The 22,529-nt window shown below is 40.6% G+C and overlaps 3 protein-coding genes across 3 annotated transcripts in view; 1 reads left to right on the top strand and 2 right to left on the bottom strand.

The window, feature by feature from the left end:
* Positions 1-354, bottom strand: part of LOC137298116 (stAR-related lipid transfer protein 3-like) — a 56,495-nt gene extending 56,141 nt beyond the window's left edge. Inside the window, exon 1 of the mRNA XM_067830212.1 lies at positions 36-354. Coding sequence (XP_067686313.1) covers positions 36-59 — 24 coding nt within the window. The 5' untranslated portion in view covers positions 60-354. The remainder of the gene's footprint in view (positions 1-35) is intronic.
* The window catches only part of LOC137298113 (cytospin-A-like), a 124,392-nt gene that overhangs the window by 96,629 nt on the left and 5,234 nt on the right, over positions 1-22,529 (bottom strand). The gene's annotated exons all lie outside the window — the stretch shown is intronic.
* Positions 353-21,846, top strand: LOC137298115 (UBX domain-containing protein 4-like). The gene is made up of 12 exons (XM_067830211.1): positions 353-550; positions 4,967-5,072; positions 5,281-5,309; positions 6,716-6,834; positions 7,195-7,397; positions 8,417-8,471; positions 9,330-9,499; positions 9,833-9,955; positions 14,626-14,728; positions 14,841-14,963; positions 15,681-15,877; positions 20,392-21,846. Exons 1-12 carry the CDS (start codon positions 469-471, stop codon positions 20,537-20,539), a joined length of 1,458 nt encoding a protein of 485 aa, XP_067686312.1. The 5' UTR covers positions 353-468; the 3' UTR covers positions 20,540-21,846.

Genomic DNA, 22,529 nt, shown 5'->3' with positions numbered 1-22,529 from the left:
AACAATGACATCTTAAGAAACAAGATGATACGTACCGTATTAAGAGACATCACTGACATAGTCCTAATCTTCCTGTTGTATCAGCTGACTAAACATAGTATGATAGTATGCAAATGATCAGTCCAGTCTGTCACACTGTACTTCCGCCATTTTGTCCATGTTCATTTTTTTCACTGACTAGTGGTTTAGTTAAGTGGTTTAAAGACAAGAATTAAGTAATACAACGTTTTAATCCTTGAATACAGATTGTGATTCTCTAAGTACCAGCCAATTCCTTCTTTCCTATTTTTAGCTATTTCCGCCGAGTACGGACGGTGAAAGTTGACAACATTATGCATACGCGAGACCAAATGTATTGGGAGTTATTCCCCTTGGCGGAACACTCGCTCAAGAAAGGATAACTTCCGGAAAGAAACCATCGGTGGGAAAACACGTAGATTTCCATGATTTGCATATTTTTCTAGAACAATGAAGTGGTTTGAAGGAGCTATTCCCGAAGCTATACAAGCAGCAAAAGTTCGAAACAGTATTTTTATTGTCTACATCGCAGGTAATATTTCTTCTGTGGTCAAAATCAGAGAAATGGTGAAAATAGTTTTCAAACTGTTTTATCACAATGAAAGTGTTAGTTATGAATACGTCTCGTTTAGGAAGTAAAATAACTGAAAATGTGAAATATGATATAAAAAAAAATTAAAAATTGTATACCCGTACATAGGGACCCAAACAGAGGTGGCTCATGAAAAATATTCTGTTTCTAAGTAAACGTAATGTGAGTCAAGAATTAAATGGTGTCAACTGAATCCATAAAAATTTATTAAAATACACCTCAGTATTTAATGTGTCGTTTCTGCCTTTTTTGGTATTCTGTATGTGTACCTTGTTGTTTGCAAGTTAAAACAACTCCCTGTTATTGTAAAATGCAGTTAAGTTAAACAACCAATCCAAACCTCGTAACAGAAAGTGAAAACAGTTATTGGAGCACCTTTAGAATTCAGCACCACAATTTCTCGTGGGGACATTCCCAGCCATAGGTCACATGTCAGACAGGCAACCAGTTTGTGAGAACCCGCGACCTTCAGATTGTTAGCCCGACAGCTAACCAACTGAGCTACGTCCACATTGTTGCACAATGTGCAAATTTAGCTAGTCATTCCTGTGACGTCACGGAAATGAATGGAAAGAGTCGAATAGGTTGCGGACAATTACGAAGGTTACGGGTAGTCTTGGTGGCTCATGCTTTCAATCTACAGATGGTTGCCAAATGGTCCCAATATCATTTGGCACGATTGTCCCATTCCATAATCTACAAGATACCATGCTGTGTTGAATGAGCCGATATGGTTCGAACTGAAAACGGTTGTTGATGTCAGACGTCAGATGTCGATTTCAAGGTGCATGCATGAATGAATGAATGCTTGTATAAAATCATTGTGTGCTTTCGTGACAGAAAAGTGTTTTAGGGAACACAGTAAGGATAATGTGGATAGCGGTAAGAAATGAGTAAGACATGGGCATGTTTGGTGACGGCACGAGGGTGAGTTATCCTTCGAGTCATTATTGAAAATATGTAGATCTAGAGGTGAAAGTTGCTGGAGGCCGATTTCCATCAAACCACACATTAAACCATTTCATCGTTTATTTAACTTTTGACGTTTTTGGTCTCCCGTTTTTCTTTGTGAACAAAGTACATGTATTAAAAATGGAAAAGGAAAACAATTGGTACTCATGCATTTACCTACTATATTGGATTAGGTCCCTTACCCTAACCCTAAACCCTAACCCTAACCCTAACCCCAACCATAACCATAACCCTAAACCTAAACCTAAACCTAAACCTAGCCCTAAACCAAAACCAAAACCTAAACCTAAACCTACCCCTTGGAATAATTCTAATAAATAGAATACGCTCTCCGAACCGGCACGAAAATGGGTGACGTATTCAGTGTAATGAATTCTTACCACTTCGAAAAATAAATATTTCCTTGTAATGGTGCAAATTACTGAATGACAAAGATATGTATGTATATTAGTTTACAGTTATTATTCCTTTGATCCAAATAGTTACGTTTGTAACCGAAATATAGAATATGTTTAGCTTATTTTAATTGACCAAAACTGCAAATAATAAAACATGGCGCAATGTGTCCAATGTTAGTCATTCTTACTAGAATTTAAAAATACAAAATATATGAATACACAAAATATAACACCTCAGCACCTCTTAATACAAAGAAATATGAGCATATTAGTCAAGAAAGAAAAAATATTTAAAACTGGTGCTTGCAAAAAATTGCACCTCCTCCGGGAACTACTACTGGAAACTCGCAACATCATTGGGTTTCTGTAATGACATAGCTGGTAGAGATGAAACATCAGTGAGCGGAGCTTATACGACCTTGTTGCTAAGCCAGCGTCATAGGGCATTGTTTCAAGAACATACTTTTGAAGAAAATCACTTGTAATTACGTAAAATAGTATTATGATGTGTTTTTAAAGTTTGTGATGCTGTATTCTAAAGGTAGGCCCAGTTATTATATATGGATAATCCATACATACAAGTAAGCTGAATTATTTTATGCAATCCAACACCATTAAATGTATTTGAGACAAGAACAAGATATCAATTGATAAATATACTTGTAAGATCAATAATACTTCATTTCAGACCTTCATTGGTCAAGATTTGCTTACAGCTTTGACTTGACAGATGTTGATTACAGTCTTCGTAAGAAACTAATCATTTACAATTTTGTGTAAATTTAGAAACTGTCAACATGCTTTAAATATGCATGATAATACATTGAAAGATTTAGCATGTTCTTATTGTTCATTTGGTAAAACTGAAGATGAACGTCGCTGACTATTAATCTGTGAGGCTTTCTCTGCCTACTGAAAGAAGTATTTAAAATGCTGTAATGATGTCCCACAAATGATGTATGATGTACATAATTCTAATAATGCTGATATTATCAAATCTGTTGCCATTTTCATAAAATATTTAATGTCCATCTGTAAATCATATGTAAAACCATACTATCATGTCACATGGCCAATACTTGTAATTGAGCAACTTCAATTTTAGTTTGGGCCACTGGGTTGTAACTACTGAGTGTCTGTCTGTCATCATTAAGTTTTGAGCATGATCATAAGTTTTGTATTCTTGTGTATTGTTTGTATTCATCTTCTTAGTGGCTTTACCATTCTTTACAGTCATAGTCAAGTCTAGAATTTTTTTATTTTTTTTTTATATTTTTTTCAACATACAGACATGATTCACAATATTCAGACACACAAAATGAATACATGTATTCTGAATAAGTTATAAAGACTAGCTTCTGATGTACAGTAGAGATAATTGATAACAGTAAAAGACATCATACTCTCAATAAATCATGTAGGGAGGACCAGAATTTAACAAAATGTCTTCTTCACCTGATAACCGGTATGCATATTTTGTGAAATCATAGTACTGTTTAATCTGTTTCTTGATGTAAGCAATATCAGGTTTTTGCTTTTTAATAGAGAACTGTAAAGGGGGTTGCTTTAAGGTGTGAATTTATTTTCCAGATAGAAGGAGATAAAATAGATATATCACTAAAAGGAAGGACTCGTTTGTGTATTATGTACCCTCTGGAACTTTCTCTTTATGATGAAAAGTGCATTATGAACAACCTTTTCATCTTGTTGGATATTGATCCTTTTTAAAGGTCACATGCAACGTTAAACACATCTTTGCAGGTTCTGATACCTTTTGGTATGCACTTACCGAAACAAATCATGAAAAATGCCAATTCAACCTATAAAGTTGAAAAGATGCGATGCAAAAAAGCCCACGAAATCAGAGTTCAAACGATTCACTATATTTCCCCCAGCACTGGGGGAAAAGTGGTTTCAACAGCTATGCTGCCCTGCGCCCATAATGCATGCACAGTGAATAGGTTCATGGAGCTTGAACAGTATGCATACCCCAGTCCTGTCTCTGCCACATTATGTAATTAGACAAACATACACACACATGGATGCATGACATGTTTTTATGTCTGTTGGTTGCAAACAAACTTCATCCATTTTTCTCAAATGACTGGATCTGAACGGAAACTGGTGCAAACTCTTGTCAGTTTCAAGTCCTGGTTTGTACTTGGACGAATGGCAGTTTCTAGCCATGCAGTATTTCACCATCTCTACTGATATGATTTTTGATTGGATCGAACGCAAATTCATAGAACATTAATTTCCAAAACCCAATATCTCTATATACATTCTTTATGGATAACAACTTCTTCTAGTGTAAATGATTTTGTTTGACAACGGTATATGAATCCATACTGAAATGACACATCAAGTACAATAAATGAAGTTGTTATCCATAAAGAATCTCATTTTCTTGTGACTCACCATACTTCTAAAATGCCCATCAAACAGATCATCTTTCCGTACACACAATGAGCCCTCAGCGTAACGGTAAATGAACCAGCCAATTGGAAGTTGTCGTTACACTTGAGTGCACCCCCACCCGCTATGACTGGGTTCGGTCTCCCAAGGGCTTCGTTTCGAGGGAAGTAAGCCCAAGTACAAAATATTGCACTTTTGAATCGCAATTGTACGCTTATAATTTTGTTTATTTGTTTTTTTTACAAGCGGCAGTGTATATTATATGTCATGAATAAGGGATAATTGTGTTTTAATTATGTTTGATTTTTTGGTTGCATGTGAACTTTAAGTAAATATTTCCTTCTTTCCTACTTTGATTGGAGTGCAGTACTTCATGAGCAGCAACCTTAGTGTAGTGAGTAATAGAATTCCATTAATTTGTTCATTTTGTAGGCACAAATGCTCATACAATACTGCTCCATTATCTGCTTTGCCTCTACCTTTAATATAAGATTGCATTTGTTGAAACATGACCAACTATAGTAGGGTATGTCAGAGTGGTGAACTTGAAGCTGTTCCTGACTTCTTGCAGGTGAAGATGACTTGTCAAAACAGATGAATGGCACATGGGAAGACACACAAGTTACTGAATTATGTGAACAAGAAGGATGTGTTGCTGTCAAAATCAAAGCCAACAGGTTTAGTCATTTTGAATTTTTTTGTACAGACTGTAATTCCAATGTAATCGAGTCACAACATTTCAGACCGATACTTTTGGACTCATCAGTACAGTAATAGAAACTTTTATGAACTTAAGATGACATTATTTTAAAACGATGATGTTTAATTTCTCAATTTTCTGTTCACATTCTCAGTTTTAACTATTGATTAATTTCTGCTTTTCAGTGATGAGTGTGGCTTTTTCTCACAGATCTGTATCCTTTCATTATGATTTGTATTAAATTTCTCAGCTGGCATTTGCTGATCATCCCATCATGGCTTAACTGTGCGAACAGCATGATAGATCTACACAATCCATGTGTTGCATGATAATCATGATAGGTACAATAGTGATGACCCTTTGATCGCAGTAGAAAATTAGTATTCAGTTGATTGGTCAAACTTTCATATTTACCAATTGCAAACAGCATAACTAATGCACTATTTCTAGAGACATGACCATGACTATGAAATAGTGAGTTAGTGAGTGAGTTTGGTTTTACGCCACACTCAGCAATATTCCAGCTATATGGCAGAGGTTTTTATATAACTGAGTCTGGACCAGACAATCCAGTGATCAACAACATGAGCATTGATCTGCGCAATTAGGAACCGATGACATGTGTCTACCACGTCAGGGAGCCTGACCACCTGATCCCGTTAGTCGCCTCTTACGACAATCATGGTCACCTTTTGTGACAAGCATGGGTTGCTGAAGGCCTATTCTAGTATTTCTACCCCGGTACCCCAGTAAATGTGCAGAAGGCCTTTTGATGATACAGCAGTGCTGGAGAACCAAGCCTATTTTAGCCTTAACTTGTTAAAACCAATCTTGCCAATCTTGAAAACTTGATCAGTGAAAGTAAGTAATGACCAGACTGAGAAATGGTACCGGTAATTCCTGCATCTTGTTCACTTCCTGATAGGGACCAGGGATAACCAAGAGGTGACAATTTTTACTCAATGTGCTGAAGTCCTGTGGTTGACTCTAGTATTAAGACTTGGTTGGAATCTCACAATTAGTGATTGGTTCAATACCAACAAGCAATCAGCGAAAAAAATAGGTTTGGGTCCTTTTTAAGATTTTCCTCTCCATTTTATTATTGCAGATAAGAAAAACATTTGGTTCTCTTTTTGTTTTTGTTTTATTTAGAAACTGCGCAAATTGTATTTTCATATTTCATATCCAGCGTAAAATGATGCACCTTGCGACTTTTGCTACTTTAAACTGATGACTAATAAATGAACAAAAACCTCCAAGTGTCTTCAAGAAATAATCAGACATGAGATTTCATGAGTTGTCTAAGAATCAAACACACTTTCAGGTCCTGACAACATCCAAGATATGTTTAAGCATTTCAAGCTCTATTACTGTGGTTCCAAAATTGTTTGATCATGAGAAACTGTGATCAATTACTTGGTTGTTTTCCAATTTAATTGGAACACCACTAGTTGACTCTTACTCATCTCATCCACACTAGACAAAACCAGCAAATGTTAGATATTTCAAAATGCAAAACATTCGCATTTTACCCAAAAGCATTGTAACAATTGAACAGTATCTGCTTGTAAAGTCAGTTTATTCCAAGTCACAGAGTTACGTGCCTTCACCAGCACCCAGACCCTGTTGTAGTTGTCCCATCAACATTTTTCATTGGTGCTAATGGCGTCCCTCTGGAGGTAACCGGGGGTTACCTAGGAGAAGCAGAGTTTTTGGATAAGGTTAAGTCTGTTGTACAGGTAGGCACACAGCTTCATCATTTCTTTATTCCAAACAATGAACCATACTTATTGGGTTTTCTGCCTCATCAAAACATTTAGATGAAGGAACATGTTTCAGAGTAACAACTTAACAAATGAATGGGTTATATCTCTCTAACACAGCTTTTCTGAATACAGGGTTAGAGCTGGTGACTAGATGCCATTAATGTCAAATCTTGGGTTACATTGTCACATTTTTGGCTGAGGCATCCTCAGTCTGCCAAATCAGTTTGATAAGCTGGAAAGTTTGTATGGAATTTATAATTTCAAATTTAATGTTTGTAGATGGTATGTAAATGACAAGAGAGCGAATCTTGTGAGTTCTCTTTTGCGATTCAGACACATCAGGTCAAGTCTCCAGCAACACCAGCAAATGTCCCTCCATCAGAGCCCAGCCGGACAGAACCTGCAGCGGCAGCAGCAGCAGCAGCACAAGTAACAGAGCCTGCTGCAGCATCAACCTCTGTGTCTGGCGATGGGAATGATGGTGCTGAAAGTCAAGCCAAGATACCAAAGCTTGACCATGAGAGCAAAGTGGAGAAGTAAGGACCAGATTGTCTTGAAAATAGAACAAAGCCATAGGAGTGGGTATTACTAAAATATTTTGGGGGGATATATTGTGATATGAGCTGGCATATTGCAGTATGTGGCTAGTCATGCAAAACTGTCTTTTTACTGGTTAAGAAAGACAAATTTTGTCTGCTAAGAGATCTGATGGTTTACAATGAAAATGGTGTAAAAACAGAACGATTTGTTGAGACTTATATGTTGTGTTTGCTGTCTGGTTGGTAGTATTTTGCAATCAGGATTAATAAACTTCCAAGGATTACCAACCAAGACAACAAAAACAACAACAATGCACTACAAAATTGTTTGGGGAAAACTGTATTGAGATTTACTGGTAATATTGCACACATCCACAAGTCAACATATGGGGAGTATTGTTGATATCATCTTGATCAGTGTGAAGAGACTTTTGTAATGTTAAAGTTGGGTTGATTTGGCATCAGGTGAAATGTTTTATATGGAAGTGTTACCAAGGTAACATCTTGGTACCAAACTGATACAAGCAATACCTGAAAATGAGCATTACACCTGTGCACCAAGTCCATGGTGTCCATTGTGATACCAAAATATTCATAAACAACCAAGAGAAAGACTCTCTAAATTATTCCTGAATTAGTGAGTGAGTTCAGTTTTACGCTGCACTCAGCAATATTCCAGCTATGTGGCAGCAGTCTATAAATAATCAAGGCTGGACCAGACAATCCAGTGATCAACAACCTGAGCATCGATCTGTGCAATTGGGAACCGATGACATGTGTCAACCAAGTCAGCGAAGCTGACCACCCAATCCCATTAGTCACCTCTTACGACAAGCATAGTCGCCTTTTATGGCAAGCATGGGTTGCTGAAGGACTATTCTACCCTGGACCTTCACAGGTCTATTCCTAAATTAAGTTAGGTGACAAATGAAAAGTTGTTCATTAACACATGAATGGTTTAAATTACATTATTGTCATTTGTATCCTTATCATCCATTTTTTGTGGTTTATTATAGAGCCAAGATGATAATTGAACAGAAGAGGCTGGAGAAGATGAAGCAAGAGGAGGAGGTAAGCACATTCTGCTTTAGCAGTGTCTGGCTTCCTGCACAGGCTTCACACACCAGTGCTGCAGGAGGCTCTCTTGTATGGTGTAAGGTAACACTAAGCTACACAGACCAGTGCTACAAGAAGGTGTGGTGTAACACTAAGCTACACATGCCAATACTGCAAGATGGTGCTGTGTAACACTATGCTACACAGACAATTGCTACAAGATGGTGTGGAAAACACTAAGCTACACAGATCAGTGCTACAAGAGGGTGTGGTGTAGCACTAAATTACACACATCAATGCTACAAGATGGTGGTGTAACACTAAGCTACACACATCAATGCTACAAGAGGGTGTGGTGTAACACTAAGCTACACAGACTAGTGCTACAAGAGGGTCTGGTGTAACACTAAGCTACATACACCAATGCTACAAGATGGTCTGGTGTAACACTAAGCTACACAGACCAATGCGACAAGATCATGAGGTGCCACTCTAAGCTACACAGACCAATGCTACAAGATGGTATGATGTGTAACACTAAGTTACTCACATCAATGCTACAAGATGGTGATGTGTAACACTCAGCTACACACATCATGCTACAAGATGGTCTGGTGTAACACTAAGCTGTGGACATCAGTTCTACAAGATGGTGTGATGTAACACGAAACTGCGCAGACTAGTGCTTCAAGAGGCAACACTAAGCTGTGGACATCAGTGCTACAAGATGGTGTGATGTAACACTAAGCTACACAGACCAGTTCTATAAGAGGGTCTGGTGTAACACTAAGCTACACACACCAATGCTACAAGATGGTGTGATGTAAATCTAAGCTTCACAGACCAGTGTTACAAGATAGTCTGGTGTTTCAGGAAGCCAAGAGGAAGGAGAAAGAGAGGATCAAGCTAGGCCACGAGGTCCAGAAGCTGAAACAGTTCCAGCAGGAACGTGAGCTGAAAGAAACAGCACAACAGCTGAAAAAGGACAGGGAGGATGACAAAAAGGCTCGAGAGCGGATTAGAGAACAGATCGCCAGAGACAGGTAGGTGAAGTGATGAGTGAGTGAGTGTTTGGTGCAGTCAGCTTTACTTACCCATTCCACCCTGGAGCCCCATGCAGGAAGAGTAGCTACTAGTTAATAGATGCAAGACCTGGTGGCTTGTAAAAAACTAATGACCTGCAGCAAATTCAAGCTGTGAAAACAGGGACTATTATTGTTTTGACAAATTCAGTATATTTAAAGAAACCATGTTTTTGAACAGTGATTGTTTACTCTGTGTAGAGTTTATCTTTACTCAGAGTAATTCATGGAATTATCCTCAAACTTACAGAAACGATTTAAGGGATTGTGTTGTACTCTTGTGATGTGATACAGGGCAGAGAGAGCAGCACGTTTCAACAAAGAGAAGGCAGATAGGGAGAAGACACAAGAGGAGGCAAAGCGAGCCAAACTAATGGCCCAACAACAAGCAGCAGCAAAGGCGGAGGCTGAAAGAAGGTAACCCTCCCTTGTTAGACACAGGAGGAGATAAGTATGTGAGCATCATCAGCACTAAACACAATAGTTAGCATGTCCCTTGATGTGGCTCCTGAAATTCAAGTCCATGAGTTTAATCTTTAGGAACTATTTTTTCTATGGTTTAGGAATGTCATAGTATGTGAATAAGCCAAATAAACATTTACTACTGAACACCATTTTGGTTTTGAATTACATGCCTACAAAGTTAGACATAAATATATAGATGTTGTTCAGTGAGCTGAATCTGCTGAGTATGTTTAATTTTTCCTTATCCTGACTCATGCTTAATTGCTTATCTCCTCTTCCTGGCGAAGGTAGTGGAACACCTGGAATCCCTTGAAGTTCCCTTCTAAAAGAAGCAGACATAGAATTCACACTCACCCATGTATTACCTCCCTTCCCAGCACATGGTCAGCTGATTGGCCATGATACTTCACTCTCTGCCTATTGCCCGACGAGGGCGGCTGGAGGCACCTTGGATCCCGTATACGTTAATAAGTTTTTCATTCTTTTGGTTTTTCTAACTAAATTTGTGTTGTATGTGGTTATTGGCTTGTATATGTTTATTATTATTTTATAAATTTGTGATTATTGTGCTTTTTTTTAACACATATTTCATCCACTGAGACTTAGTCTCAGTTCTGCTCATACTCGTTTTAAATTTTGCATTAAATTGTTTGAAGCAGAATTCTTTTTACATTTACGGCCTGTTCACAGACGTGCTAGACATAAGCAATGTCGGCTCATATTAGCCATGTGTAATCTAGTGAAATAAAACGGTTAGACCTGGACTCAGATATGAAGGATTATCAGCATCCATCAACTGTGTCGCACTCATGGAAGGATGAAGACAGAGGAAGCCCTCTTTTCGGACTCGGAAGTCACATCGTAGATCATGAATGGTCTGGACTCACCAACCAAGGATTCCAATTGACCCAACACTTATAGGATGAAGAATCAAGACATGCGTTAACATTTCGGTGATAGCTTCTTTATCTATGATTTCTTAGAAGTTATATACGGCATTCAAGTCAGTATCCAAGTTTCAACAAGCGGGACTGAATCTACTCCCTTGTCAAGATTGAAGAGGTAGCAAGGATGATTGCCCAAGACTTTAGACAAGTCATGATGATCAAGTCCATCGACACCTTGACAGTGGTGCTCAAGCAGACAAGTCAGCATTACACTAACAATTCAGAGTCCAGTGAACGAGAGATAAGAAGTTCAGTACCGGAGCATCCAGGAGGTAAGCATTAAAGATCAGGGGCGGAACGACTCGAGTTTTCCATCATACAACCGTCTCCAGTCGGTGAATGTCTTCAACTTGACTGGAAGAAGCGGGGAATTCTCAACGATGAATATGTCATGAAGATTCTTCAAGATGACTGCAACATACCACTACAAACTACACCTCTGATCACAAGAGATGACGGTATTATCTTCAGTGGAAAAATTCCACAACATCTACCTGAAAGACAATTTGTCTACATCAGCTTCAAGCGGCAGAAATTTTTTCATGCACTTTACTCATGTAGACACGAGCTCGCTAATCAGCATGGTTACAGACAACCCTAAAAACTAGCAAGAGTATCACCGTTTGTACAAGATTTCACGATGATCAGTTATCTGCTACACCAGTGATGTCATGTCTACAATCTGATAGGTCCCCGAGAGACAACGCCCTGTAAGGAAAGCCAATGACGTTACATCTACAATCTGATTGGTCCTCGAGAGACAACGCCCTGCTAAAGAATGTGATGTTAATTTTCCAGTGTTAAGAAGTCGTCTACATTTGACCTACAGTCATTCAACGATGGAAAGATGTTGTTTACACGCTAGATTAGCTGTCTACAGCATCATTTGATTGTTCAGAGGTCATAGAGATCTTCTACAGCAGGCTCAATGTTGCCTATGATGAGGCTTGCAGCAATGAATGGCACTTTCTGATTGGACAGCCAGCCAGCTATAAATAGACTTCCTTGGAATGATGATCTGAAGATGAAGAATGACGCATCTTCACGGCATACATGCTCATCATGGGAGAAGTCAACTCAGTCTACAGTTGGACTTCACTATCAGACTACTAACTCAGCTCGAATCTAACTCCTCGGAATTTGATTCATCACTACGTTGAGATACATCGCAGTCCCAGGATCGGTGGGTCGAAGTTCAAGCCGATGATTAGAACAAGTTCTACTCCCTCCGTTATCACTATGTCAGTGATGTCTACTCGATCTGCTCACGTCACCTCCGGATATGACCAGACGAAGACTACTACTACTACATCTATGACAGCGGTTCCTGAGTCATGGTTTCATGTCCTGACTGGTTTACGATGCTGGACATCTTGAGACCATATCTGCTATGGTAGACTTGCCAGTCAATGTTTGCACAGGAATTTACATATTAGAGCCTGCATTCTATAACCTATAACACATCTCTTCTAGGATGAAATGCCCATCTAAACAACGAGGTTGCAGCAGGATTCTGGAAGAAAGAAGATTGAGTTCTTCACATCAACTAGTTGGAGATGAAAGTGGTGATGCATGTTATCCATCATTGGTTGACAACACCGAGAGACATGTTACTGATGATCCAGCTCAACTCAACAGTAGCCTTCTACGTAAACAAGGGTCAATGAGACCTCCATTATCTACTCTTTGACGTGGTCGACAGTCTGAATCTTCAAATAAAAGTATCTCAGATACCAGGAGCCTGCAACATCATGCATATGGCAGACGCCTTATCTCGCCCTCTTCATCTATCACCAACACAGTACATGCTGCATCGAGAGATGTTTCAACTAATCAGCTGGAGGTTCAGATCACTGCAAATAGACTTATTTGCAACAAGGTTCAACTAACAGACAGCAACCTTTGTGTGGCCGGTACCAGATCCATTACCTTGGGCATCAAACGCTCTTGGCATCTCGTGGGAAGGACTAAACGCATTCATGTTTCCCCCTCCAGTGCTGCTACCAAGAGTTATCGAGAAAATCAGACAACTGTCAGGTGAACCGGACAGACAGTTCCGCCTTCCGGCCTAGTCTTCAATACTTGGACCTCATGACTACTGAGACAGCTGAAGGCAACATATCTGCAGATAGCAGAATATTTATGTCACTTATGACATTCCAGAGATCTGAAAGGCTCTACATTATCTACATACTTGGCAGCTCTCAGCTCAGTCGTCACCATGGAAACGGAAACCAAGCCGACTGAAGTACCTACACTCCTTCAAGTTGAAAGGTCAACAGCATGGGATCTAAACATTGCACTTCAACATCTCACAAGTGATGGGTATGAACTACTTTATCAGACCTCATTTGAACTGCTAATTCAGAAGACGTTGTTTTGACTTGCCTTAGCTACAGCTGCACGCATGTCTCAAATTCATGCTCTAGACTTCAACCGCACAAGCTTTGATGCAAATCATCAGCAGACAGCTCATCCGGGTCTATGATGGGATTCCATTGCGGAAAATCAACTACCAGGTCAACTGGATAGACGATTCCACATACCCGGTATTATCTTCAATTCTGAAACCTCATGATACTCAAGATTTATCATTTTGTCCAGTCAGAGCATTGAAGATATACATCATACGTACCAAATCTAGAAGGCAACATTTCAAGCACCTGTTTATCTCTATATCCACTGAGACACTTACGGAAGTATCCCGCAACACTATCTCAGTGTGGATTAGAGCATATACTTAGAGCATATAAAGCAGCAGGATTAGATCCTCCTTGAGCCCCTAACCCACACGAAGTCAGAGCCTCTACACTAGCGCTACATGGGAATTGCTCGCTATCAACTGTAATGGAGGGTTGCTTTAGTGTTTGCCAATCATTATCTACGAGACATAGCCACAAAGGATGTCTCTGGCATTCATCAGTTTGGGCCACTTGTTGTTGCTCAGCAACTAACAGTTCCCAGACGACACTGACTGAACTCATCCGATTTATCATGTGAGTTGTGGAAGCCAGACGCTCTGCGAAGTATTTTGGTGGAAAGTCCATGCACACCTTTTAAACAGACTAGCATGAGTCATTGTGACCCTGTACTCATAATGAAGATACTTGTTCATGAAGAAGTGTCTCAACTAGTCTCGATTGCAATATCTTGACATTTAGTTGCATCAGAAACTAGCGGGATGCCAGTTACTTTTCAATGTAATCATGTGCCAGTCAACAAAGCCTTTGATGGAAGACACGTTCGACTGGATGTGATTCCCCCCAAAATCTACAATGAAGAGTAAAGTTGATCATGTGCGAGGTAATACATGGATGAGCGAATCTGCCTGATTCTGTAAGCAATTAAGCTTGAGTCAGGATAAGGAAAAATATGTAATTTTCTGAATAATCCTGACTCATGGCGAAGGCCGTCCCAGCCGCCCCTCCCAGACACGCTGAATTCTAGTATTCTCGTGTTGGGCGATTATAGGAGAGAGTAAAGTTGATCATGTGCTGGGAAGAGAGTGAGTGTGAATTTTACGCCCGCTTCTTTTAGAAGGGAACTTCAAGGGATTTCAGGTGTTCCACTACCTTCGCCAGGAAGTGGAGATAAGCAATTAAGCATGAGTCAGGATAAGTATGAAATATCAATTTTATGTAGAAAATTACATCCTGGTGGTAACCTTACTTCCAGTGAGACAGCAAGAATACAGTTCCGCTTACCAGATGGTTCCTCAGTCACCCAGCAGTTCCCATCTCGAAACAACCTACAAGAAGCCTACAACTTTGTGTCACAGGTATGTCAATTAACCCTTTGTATACAACATGTAACATCTGGTGTTTGTTTTCAACCTTCGATCAGTTCAGGGTTGGCATTTTTAGGAACAATTTATTTCTGTTTGTTTTCAGCATGTTGGAAGCCCAGTGACCCTTTCTACTACGTTTCCAAGACGAACATTCTCTGATGCCGACATGTCAGTGACATTTGCCGATCTGCAGCTTGCTCCTTCCTCGGTCGTCATGGTTATGCCAGTAAGCAGTAAAACATCTCATGTTTCTTGAGCCAGTCAAGTCAAGTCATGGCCCCTTGACATGATGTATAGACTTGCATCCTTTAGGCAAGCCAGAAATGTGATAATGGGTTCCAGGGCCCCTTTTCACAAAGCTCTTGTAACTTTTCCCATAGTCTTCGTACCTCCAATGTTACAGTATTGGAGGTATGAAGGCTACAAGAAAAGTTAAGTGATCTTATTCTTATGAGAGCTTTGTGAAGCGTGACCATGTAGTTTGTGTTTGTGGGTTTTCACCCAAGTGAGAAATGCAGATGATGTCTGACTTTCCTGACAATTATAAACCAACATTGTGTGATAAAACTGGAATTCTGGTGAAAGGGTGTCAAGTCAAGAGTACCTACTATCAACATGAAATATTGCTGACTGACAGGTATTGTAGCCACTTCCATACCATAATTTCACTACAGACAAATGTACATGATATGTGCGCGCAGATGGTAGCACTATGACTGCCCCATTTAGGAAGAGATACATGACAGTGAGTGAGTGAGTGAATGAGGTTCTACATATTATATGATGTATAGAACATGTCTGGACTGAGCAAGCTATTAATTCACAGTATACATAAGTCAAACAAGCAGGTTATTTATGCTCACTCACTCACTCACTCATTCTCACTCACTCACTCATTCTCACTCACTCACTCACTCACTCACAATGTACTGTGTTTTTCCAGGGCACCAGATCTGCAGCACGGTCAAGCGGAGGAGGGGGAGGGGCTGTCTCAAGTGGTGGCATACTGCAAATGATCCTTGCTCCTTTCCTATTCCTGTTGAACATCTTGCGGTCTTTCTTCTCATCATCTCCTTCCACACCCCCTCCCAGAACCCCCACCCAAAGTGACAGAGCTGCAGGTGGTGATCGAAGAACAGGGTGGGTATTGGAACAACCAAGTGTTCCTACATTCAGAGAATCTAAAACTTCTGTGTAAAATTGAACTTGATTGTAAACTTGTAAAATTGCACATAGAGATCATCATGGGGTACATACATGCATTTCCTGCTGCAGAAAATGTCATGTGACAGTTGTATCAATGTTTCGATAAAATATTGTACAATAAACAAAAGGCCCTTTTTTTGTTCATTATACAGCCCCTTACCACATTGAGTCACCCCTCTGCCACGCATGCGCAGCCAACAGGGCAAGCATCCAAACCCGTATCATCATTCACACATGTTCGATAGTGCTCTTTGCTGACTATCGAACTTTGTATTGACATTTACACCTACTTTATCATGGTTTATGCAGATGTTGCTATTCCATCGTGGGAAGATTAGTGTGCTTTGTGTTGAAATATTGCATTCAAGTATCAATTCATGTCACATGCAGGTTATTCATGTAATTTTTAATATTTTGTACAAATATGTTAGCTGTTCTATGTTAACTGCCAGCTACATGCTGTTGTGTTTGCTTTCAGGTGTTTACGATGTGTTCTGCCTTCAGGCAGAATAAGCATGACAAATGCCGTTGTTGCCAAGAAAATCTGGCCACAATCCTGATATTTGAGAGTTGTTTATGGGTTTCTCCCCACAAGCCCAGAAGAGACAGGGAGCGGATTTCCCTTTTTACAAGAAGTTGCAAGAGGCAGGAGGGGACCTGAGGATTCCTGGGGTTCCAGTCCCTGCACCACCCCTCCGCATGGGAGTGGAGGAGCTGGTTCCATTCGTGCTTCCACCTGTGTCTTGAGACCAGGGTGAAAGCGTTTTCTCCAATACTGGAGCGAAGGGTTCTTTGGGGTTTTTTCAGCCCTTTGCATCAGTGGCTCGGCCTCCCGATGGGTCTGGGTTCGGCTCTTCTTCACGGGGAGACCCAGATTCTGACTTGGGTTTGGATGCTGGGTATATGAAGGTTGAGGAGCCCGAGGGTGCTTTCCTCTTTACCTCGGCTCTATGGGAGGTTTGGCAATGTATTGCCTAATGTATCCCCTCAAGCCGCAGTACTGACATCACACCCAGACTCAACTGAATTCTTCCTGTTGGAAGAGGCCGGTTGGTTCTCGCCTCAGGTTAGATCTTTCCGAACTAGTTCAGTTGAGGGGATGATTTTTTATTCCTTGTGCTGGTGCTGGACGAGTTTGGTTGCCCTCGGGGGAGGATCGACTTCCTTAGGTGCAGCTCCAACTGCCAAGCAAGGATGGTTAGTACCACTGCCCAGTCTGGCACCCTCCTGCTGCAGGTATACTGGACTTACAAGGAAGTCAACCGGAATGCCATGCAGCAGGTGCGAGTTGTGGTCCACAAGGCGTACCTTTCCTCACCACAAAGGTCGACTCTGGAGGTGGAGGGGAACATTGGTGATGTTTCACCGAATGTTGTTCTTCTTCATCAGCTATCTGCAGGCTCACCTGACGCGAGACTCTTTAAGGTCATCGGCTTCCATGGTGATGTGCGGAGCCATGGGAATGCGCAAGCTGTGGCTCTCTACCTCTTGGTACTCAGCAGCAACACAATTGACCTTGCTGGCTGTTCCGTATCAGCTGGAAGCGACATTGTTTCTGGGGGCACGGCAGGTCATTCAGACTGTTACAGCAACAACTTCCTTCTAGGATTCCTTGTTGGAGCAACCGCGAGTTTCTCGCTCCCGTGTTCCTGTAGTGAGCTCTTCCTGCTGATGGTGGGTGGTTGTCTCTCCCTATTCCAACCAGAGTGGGAGAATGCAACATAAAACTCTTGGTACTGTCCACCATTCGTGTAGGCCATTTACTGCTGTGGAACCGAGGCCCACCCGAGTTCAAAGGCATAATGCCATGTCCAGTCAAGGTATACTTACTGTGCAACGAAGTTCAGGCTTTGCTGGACAAGTCCGCAATAGAGCGCATATCACCAGGCGAGAAGAAGGCCGGGTTTTATTCCACATACTTCCTCATTCCGAAGAAGGACAGCGGGTTCCTTCCCAGTCTCGGGGGTTGAATTGCATGTTGGAGGTTCCATCCTTCAAGATGGAGATACTTCACTTGGTGATTTCCTCTGTTCAACCTGGTGATTGGCTTATGTGAATCCATCTAAAGGATGCGTATCTACATGTGCCAATGCATCTCACGTTCATGCAGTACTTCTGGTTCTCTTTCAACAGGATGTGTTACCAGTTCAAGTTGCTCTCTTTCAGCATATCAATTGCCTCCAGGGCGTTCACCAAGCTCATATTAGTGCTGGACAACCTTGCACAGTCGCCAGAGGCGAAGGCGTTGTCACCCATACCTGGACAACAGGTTGCTATGTACACCAACTCAAGCCAGCGAGTCTAGATTCTACCCACATGGTGATAGACATTGTAGTTAGACTGAGGTGGATCATAAGTCTTAAGAAATCCATCCTGGTACTCATCCAGGACTTGGGATTTTCTTGGGGCAAGGTTCACAACTCAACAGAGTCTTGTCTCTCTGTCAAAAGAGTACAGCAGATTGTGTTTTCATTCCTCTCACAGCCCCAGACTTGGCTCCGTTAATTGGGTCATATGGAGGCAACCATTTCTGTGATGTAGTGGGTGGGGTTGAGGAAACGCCCTATACAGCAAGCTTTGGCGAGTCCGTGGGCTCGCCCAGAAGATCTCACAGTTCCCAGGTGGTTGTCTCCTCACCTTCAGTGGTGGACCGATGTAGGGAATATCTCCAAAGGGATCCCTGTGGAAATCCTGACACCAGCTCTAAGAGTTCAAACTGATCCATCCCTCTCAGGCTGGAGACGTGTTTTGGAGAGACTATCGGTGTCTGGATGCTGGTCCGAAGCCAGTCTTCACATCAGTGTCTTAAAACTGAGAGCTGTGCAGTTGGTTTTCGAGTGCCTCCTGGAGTATTTTCAGTTCCAGGTGGTTTGTCTTCAGTTGGACAAATGCACAGCCATGGCATGTATCCTGAAGTCCAACTTTCTCGTGTCTGTTGGCTTTTTCTATTCAGCTGTTAACATGGAAGGCTGTATTTCTTACCTGGGTGAAGTGTTGCCAATTTACATGTTATGTTGGCAGTATATGGCTTTCAGATATTTAAAGTCCGAAGATCAATAATGGTTTCCATATGACAGCTGCTGTCGAACTTCCTACTCTTACCCAGCATTCTACACTGGTCTACGACCTCTGCAATGAGGGCTCACCTGTTGCATGTCCTGAAGACCCTCAAGGTCTATATCAAACAAACACAAGGAATCTGAACAGTTACCCACCTGTTTTGCTGTTACGGTGGCAGGAAGGTTGGGTTGCATGCTAGCAAACAGACCCTACCTTGCTAGCTCATTTTGGTCATTTGTGCTGAGTATATGGCTAAGGGCAAACCTCCCCCTGAGTGGTTATCGGCTGACTCTGTCAGGGGAGTGGCCACTTCAAAGGCTTTTGCATCGGCACTGCCCATTGTGGAGATATGCTCCACTACTATTTGGAGCCAGTCTAGCACTTTTATGCAGCACTATCAGCTCAATACACATTCAAGCAGATTTGGCCGTTCCATTCTCTCCAGTGTCCTGCCACATTGTCAGAGCAAGTCTTGGTTATCGGGACAGATGATGCTATTTTCAGTTGTGAATGATTGATATATCTGCTGTTAACATATGCTTTCAATTCTCATACGAGTGTATCAGTCTGTTGTGAGCTGAATTTTTCCCCTTTCAGTGCTCTCTTTTCATTTCACTATATGGGCAGGGTTATCATGTTCACACTATGTTCAAGATCAATTGCTTCACTTATGTGCTCGGTTCTCAGTACATTTCCTCCCTGTTGGTTCCCTCCAATAATGCCTCTCACTGAAGCTTTGGGACAGGTCACAGGTGAATGTTATGGCATAAGTTAATTTTTACAATTATGATCGCTATTTCTTGGTACTGTGCCAGGATGCCCTCCTCCCTAGCCTCTGGTCTTTGGGTAAGTTAATGCATATATGTACCCCCAAGGACAATCTCTACCAAAGAGAATTAGATAAAGTTGTAGAGGTTTCCAATTCTTTGAAGAGAAATGTTCTTGGGGTAAGGTCACGCACCTCCCCACAATTCTGTTCACTGATTTATTCAACAGATGGAATGATATAGGCTTGGATGCTTTCCTGGTTGGCTGTGCATGCATTGCAGAGGGGTCACTCCACGTGGGGAGGGACCGTATTAACAAAAAAGGGCTTTATTTTATTGTACATTTTTTTTATAAAAACATTGGTACAACTGTCACATGACATTTTCAGCAGCAGAAAATGAATATATGTACGCCAAGGACGATTCTCATCAAAGAATTGGAAACCTCTACAGGTTTATCTAAATTTTATGTTGGCATTATTAATGTAGGTAGGGCGATAAATATTTATGATGGAATAGAATAAAGTCTTGAATTCTACAGCATCTGGAAGTACTTGAGCTGCCAGCCCTATAATATATGCATATGTTTTAGCATGTTATGTAGCTGTTCTTCTGTTGCAGAGCATATCCAAGACGAGGAGCAGGGGGTGGAGGAGGTCCTGGGGCCGTTAGTCGCAGTGAGGGAAAAGTTCACCGCTTCAGGAACGCGGATGATGATGATGATGACGACAGAACGACATATAATGGGAATTCAACACAGCAGATGTAGACTGTGACACTCTCTGCATGTTCGATGCTGTTTCCTGCTGCACTACAAGACATGCACTATAAGCTGTGTGACTGGATACACATACTTCTGCCCTTCATACTGTTCTCCCCAAAATTGTCTAGCACCTAACAGGACACATCCTCATCAACAGCATTTGATTCTAAATGCACAGGAAGGCTGGAGAAATAAATGTGGAGTTTTGGAGATTTTTACATACATTGCTTGGGGTGTTTCTTCACTAACGTTGGATGTTTCTCCTTGTTTATAGTAGCTGGTTTTCAGATACAAATAAATTAAAGAATGTTCTTTATCAGTTTTGAGAGCTGGACATGCTTATTATGGCGGTGTTTATCTTCTCGTCTGTAGTTACTGGCAGGGGAAAAAGTCAATGTTGAATCGGTATTTTTGCCTAAAGGGCCATTGTTGGGCTGTTACGAAGAAATAGGTCTGCAGTATTTGTGAGGTAGATGGATTATCATTTGGTAAATGACTGTAAACTTGCTTCAGTAATAGCTGGGTTTTTTTGGGGAGTATCAGGATTATAGTTATATAGTCATTTACAGAAATAAATATTCACAATGAATATTTTCAACCAGATTTATTGCATCATTAGTCAATATTACCAGACTTTGAGAGGCCCAAGTGCAACATCAGTGTGATATGAAAACAGATATGAATAAGTAGGCTCAAATTACTGGAGTCTGATTTCAGTAGAACATTTCCTTGCAGTACTGTGTGTTTTCAACACAAATGGGAATAACAGATTCAAGAATATTTTCTTCCAGCTTATAAAGCTGATTATGTAACTATGCCTTTGAAGGGAGCTTATGCTCAACATTTATTGGCCACTGTGGCTTGCATTGTGATTATTAATCTTGGTGAGATAAGATCAAAGATGCTCTGTCTGATCTTGTTGTTGTAGAAGCCTTTACACTATTACAGAATTGGAATTATACTATTCTTGGAAAACATACTATAAAGCTGACCATGTCATTTCATCCTTCATAGCCATAGCCAATAACTACGGTTGAATGTCAGAAGACGATAGTATCAAATTGATGATTTGCCCTTGATCATCTGTGACAAAATGTGAACATGAGATACTCCTTGTTTATATTTCTGATATCCATGATTGTAAATAATACTCATTGTTATTGGTCATGCAGATGTTTCCTTGCTTTTACCTTGATGGTTTTGTTGCATTGATTATGCCACTTGATATGTAAAGTGATTCTGAACTGTTATTTTAAATTATTACCTTTAACTTGATGTAAAAATTGTAAAATAAAATGTTGAATATTTGAAAACTTTGTGTATTCAACACCATGACATAAGAAATGAGGTGAAAACTGCATATTTCCCATCATCATTTGTCTTAAACTAATCATATTTGACCCCATTTGTCTTCTGACTGAAATTTGCATGTTAGAGGAAACTTATGTTTGTATTTTGACATGATTCCAGAAACTAATTCAGCTTCATTTTCTGCATCTTTTTATGAATGGATGGATAGTGTTATATGTCAGGCCGGAAAATGGAAGGTTAAAAGTTACTTTTTGTCGATTTATGGCAAAAGTCATTATAAGTATCAACTTATTGTTACCTGGTAAAATTGGCATGTTATTTCCATGTGCCTAAAAGAAGTATTAGTCTGGAATAGCAGCAACATACATGTAAGTGGCAAATTAGTGGAGTATCAAGCACAAGACGTTACACCATTTCACCACACCCATCATTCCTTATAAAGATTCTTAATTAGTATAGGCTGATGCTTCTTGTAAGAGACCTAGGTTTATGTAGGGATTTTAGTGTAAATCATTCTCTTTCCATAGAGGTTACTTGTCATATCTTCCTACGAACATCTGTTCTAATACAGCAGTATTTGCTGGTTCTCATAAAATCCCCTAGCCGCAAATAATCGCAACTCAAAGTAGCTCCCTTCTTTCCATCCAATCAGAATGCGTGATACATCGACTTACATCCTGCTTGA

The sequence above is a fragment of the Haliotis asinina genome, chromosome 10 (assembly GCF_037392515.1).
Source record: "Haliotis asinina isolate JCU_RB_2024 chromosome 10, JCU_Hal_asi_v2, whole genome shotgun sequence".
NCBI lineage: Eukaryota > Metazoa > Mollusca > Gastropoda > Lepetellida > Haliotidae > Haliotis > Haliotis asinina.
Note: the sequence above shows the minus strand (reverse complement) of the source record. Positions and strands in the feature narration are given on the sequence as shown.

What these genes read in the sequence shown, in the direction of transcription:
- LOC137298115 (XM_067830211.1), top strand. Translation starts at nt 469, where the DNA reads ATGAAGTGGTTTGAAGGAGCTATTCCCGAAGCTATACAAGCAGCAAAA. An exon ending in AGATGAAGCAAGAGGAGGAG is followed by an intron (nt 8,472 to 9,329) that starts GTAAGCACATTC and finishes CTGGTGTTTCAG; the next exon opens with GAAGCCAAGAGGAAGGAGAA. An exon ending in CCTACAACTTTGTGTCACAG is followed by an intron (nt 14,729 to 14,840) that starts GTATGTCAATTA and finishes GTTTGTTTTCAG; the next exon opens with CATGTTGGAAGCCCAGTGAC.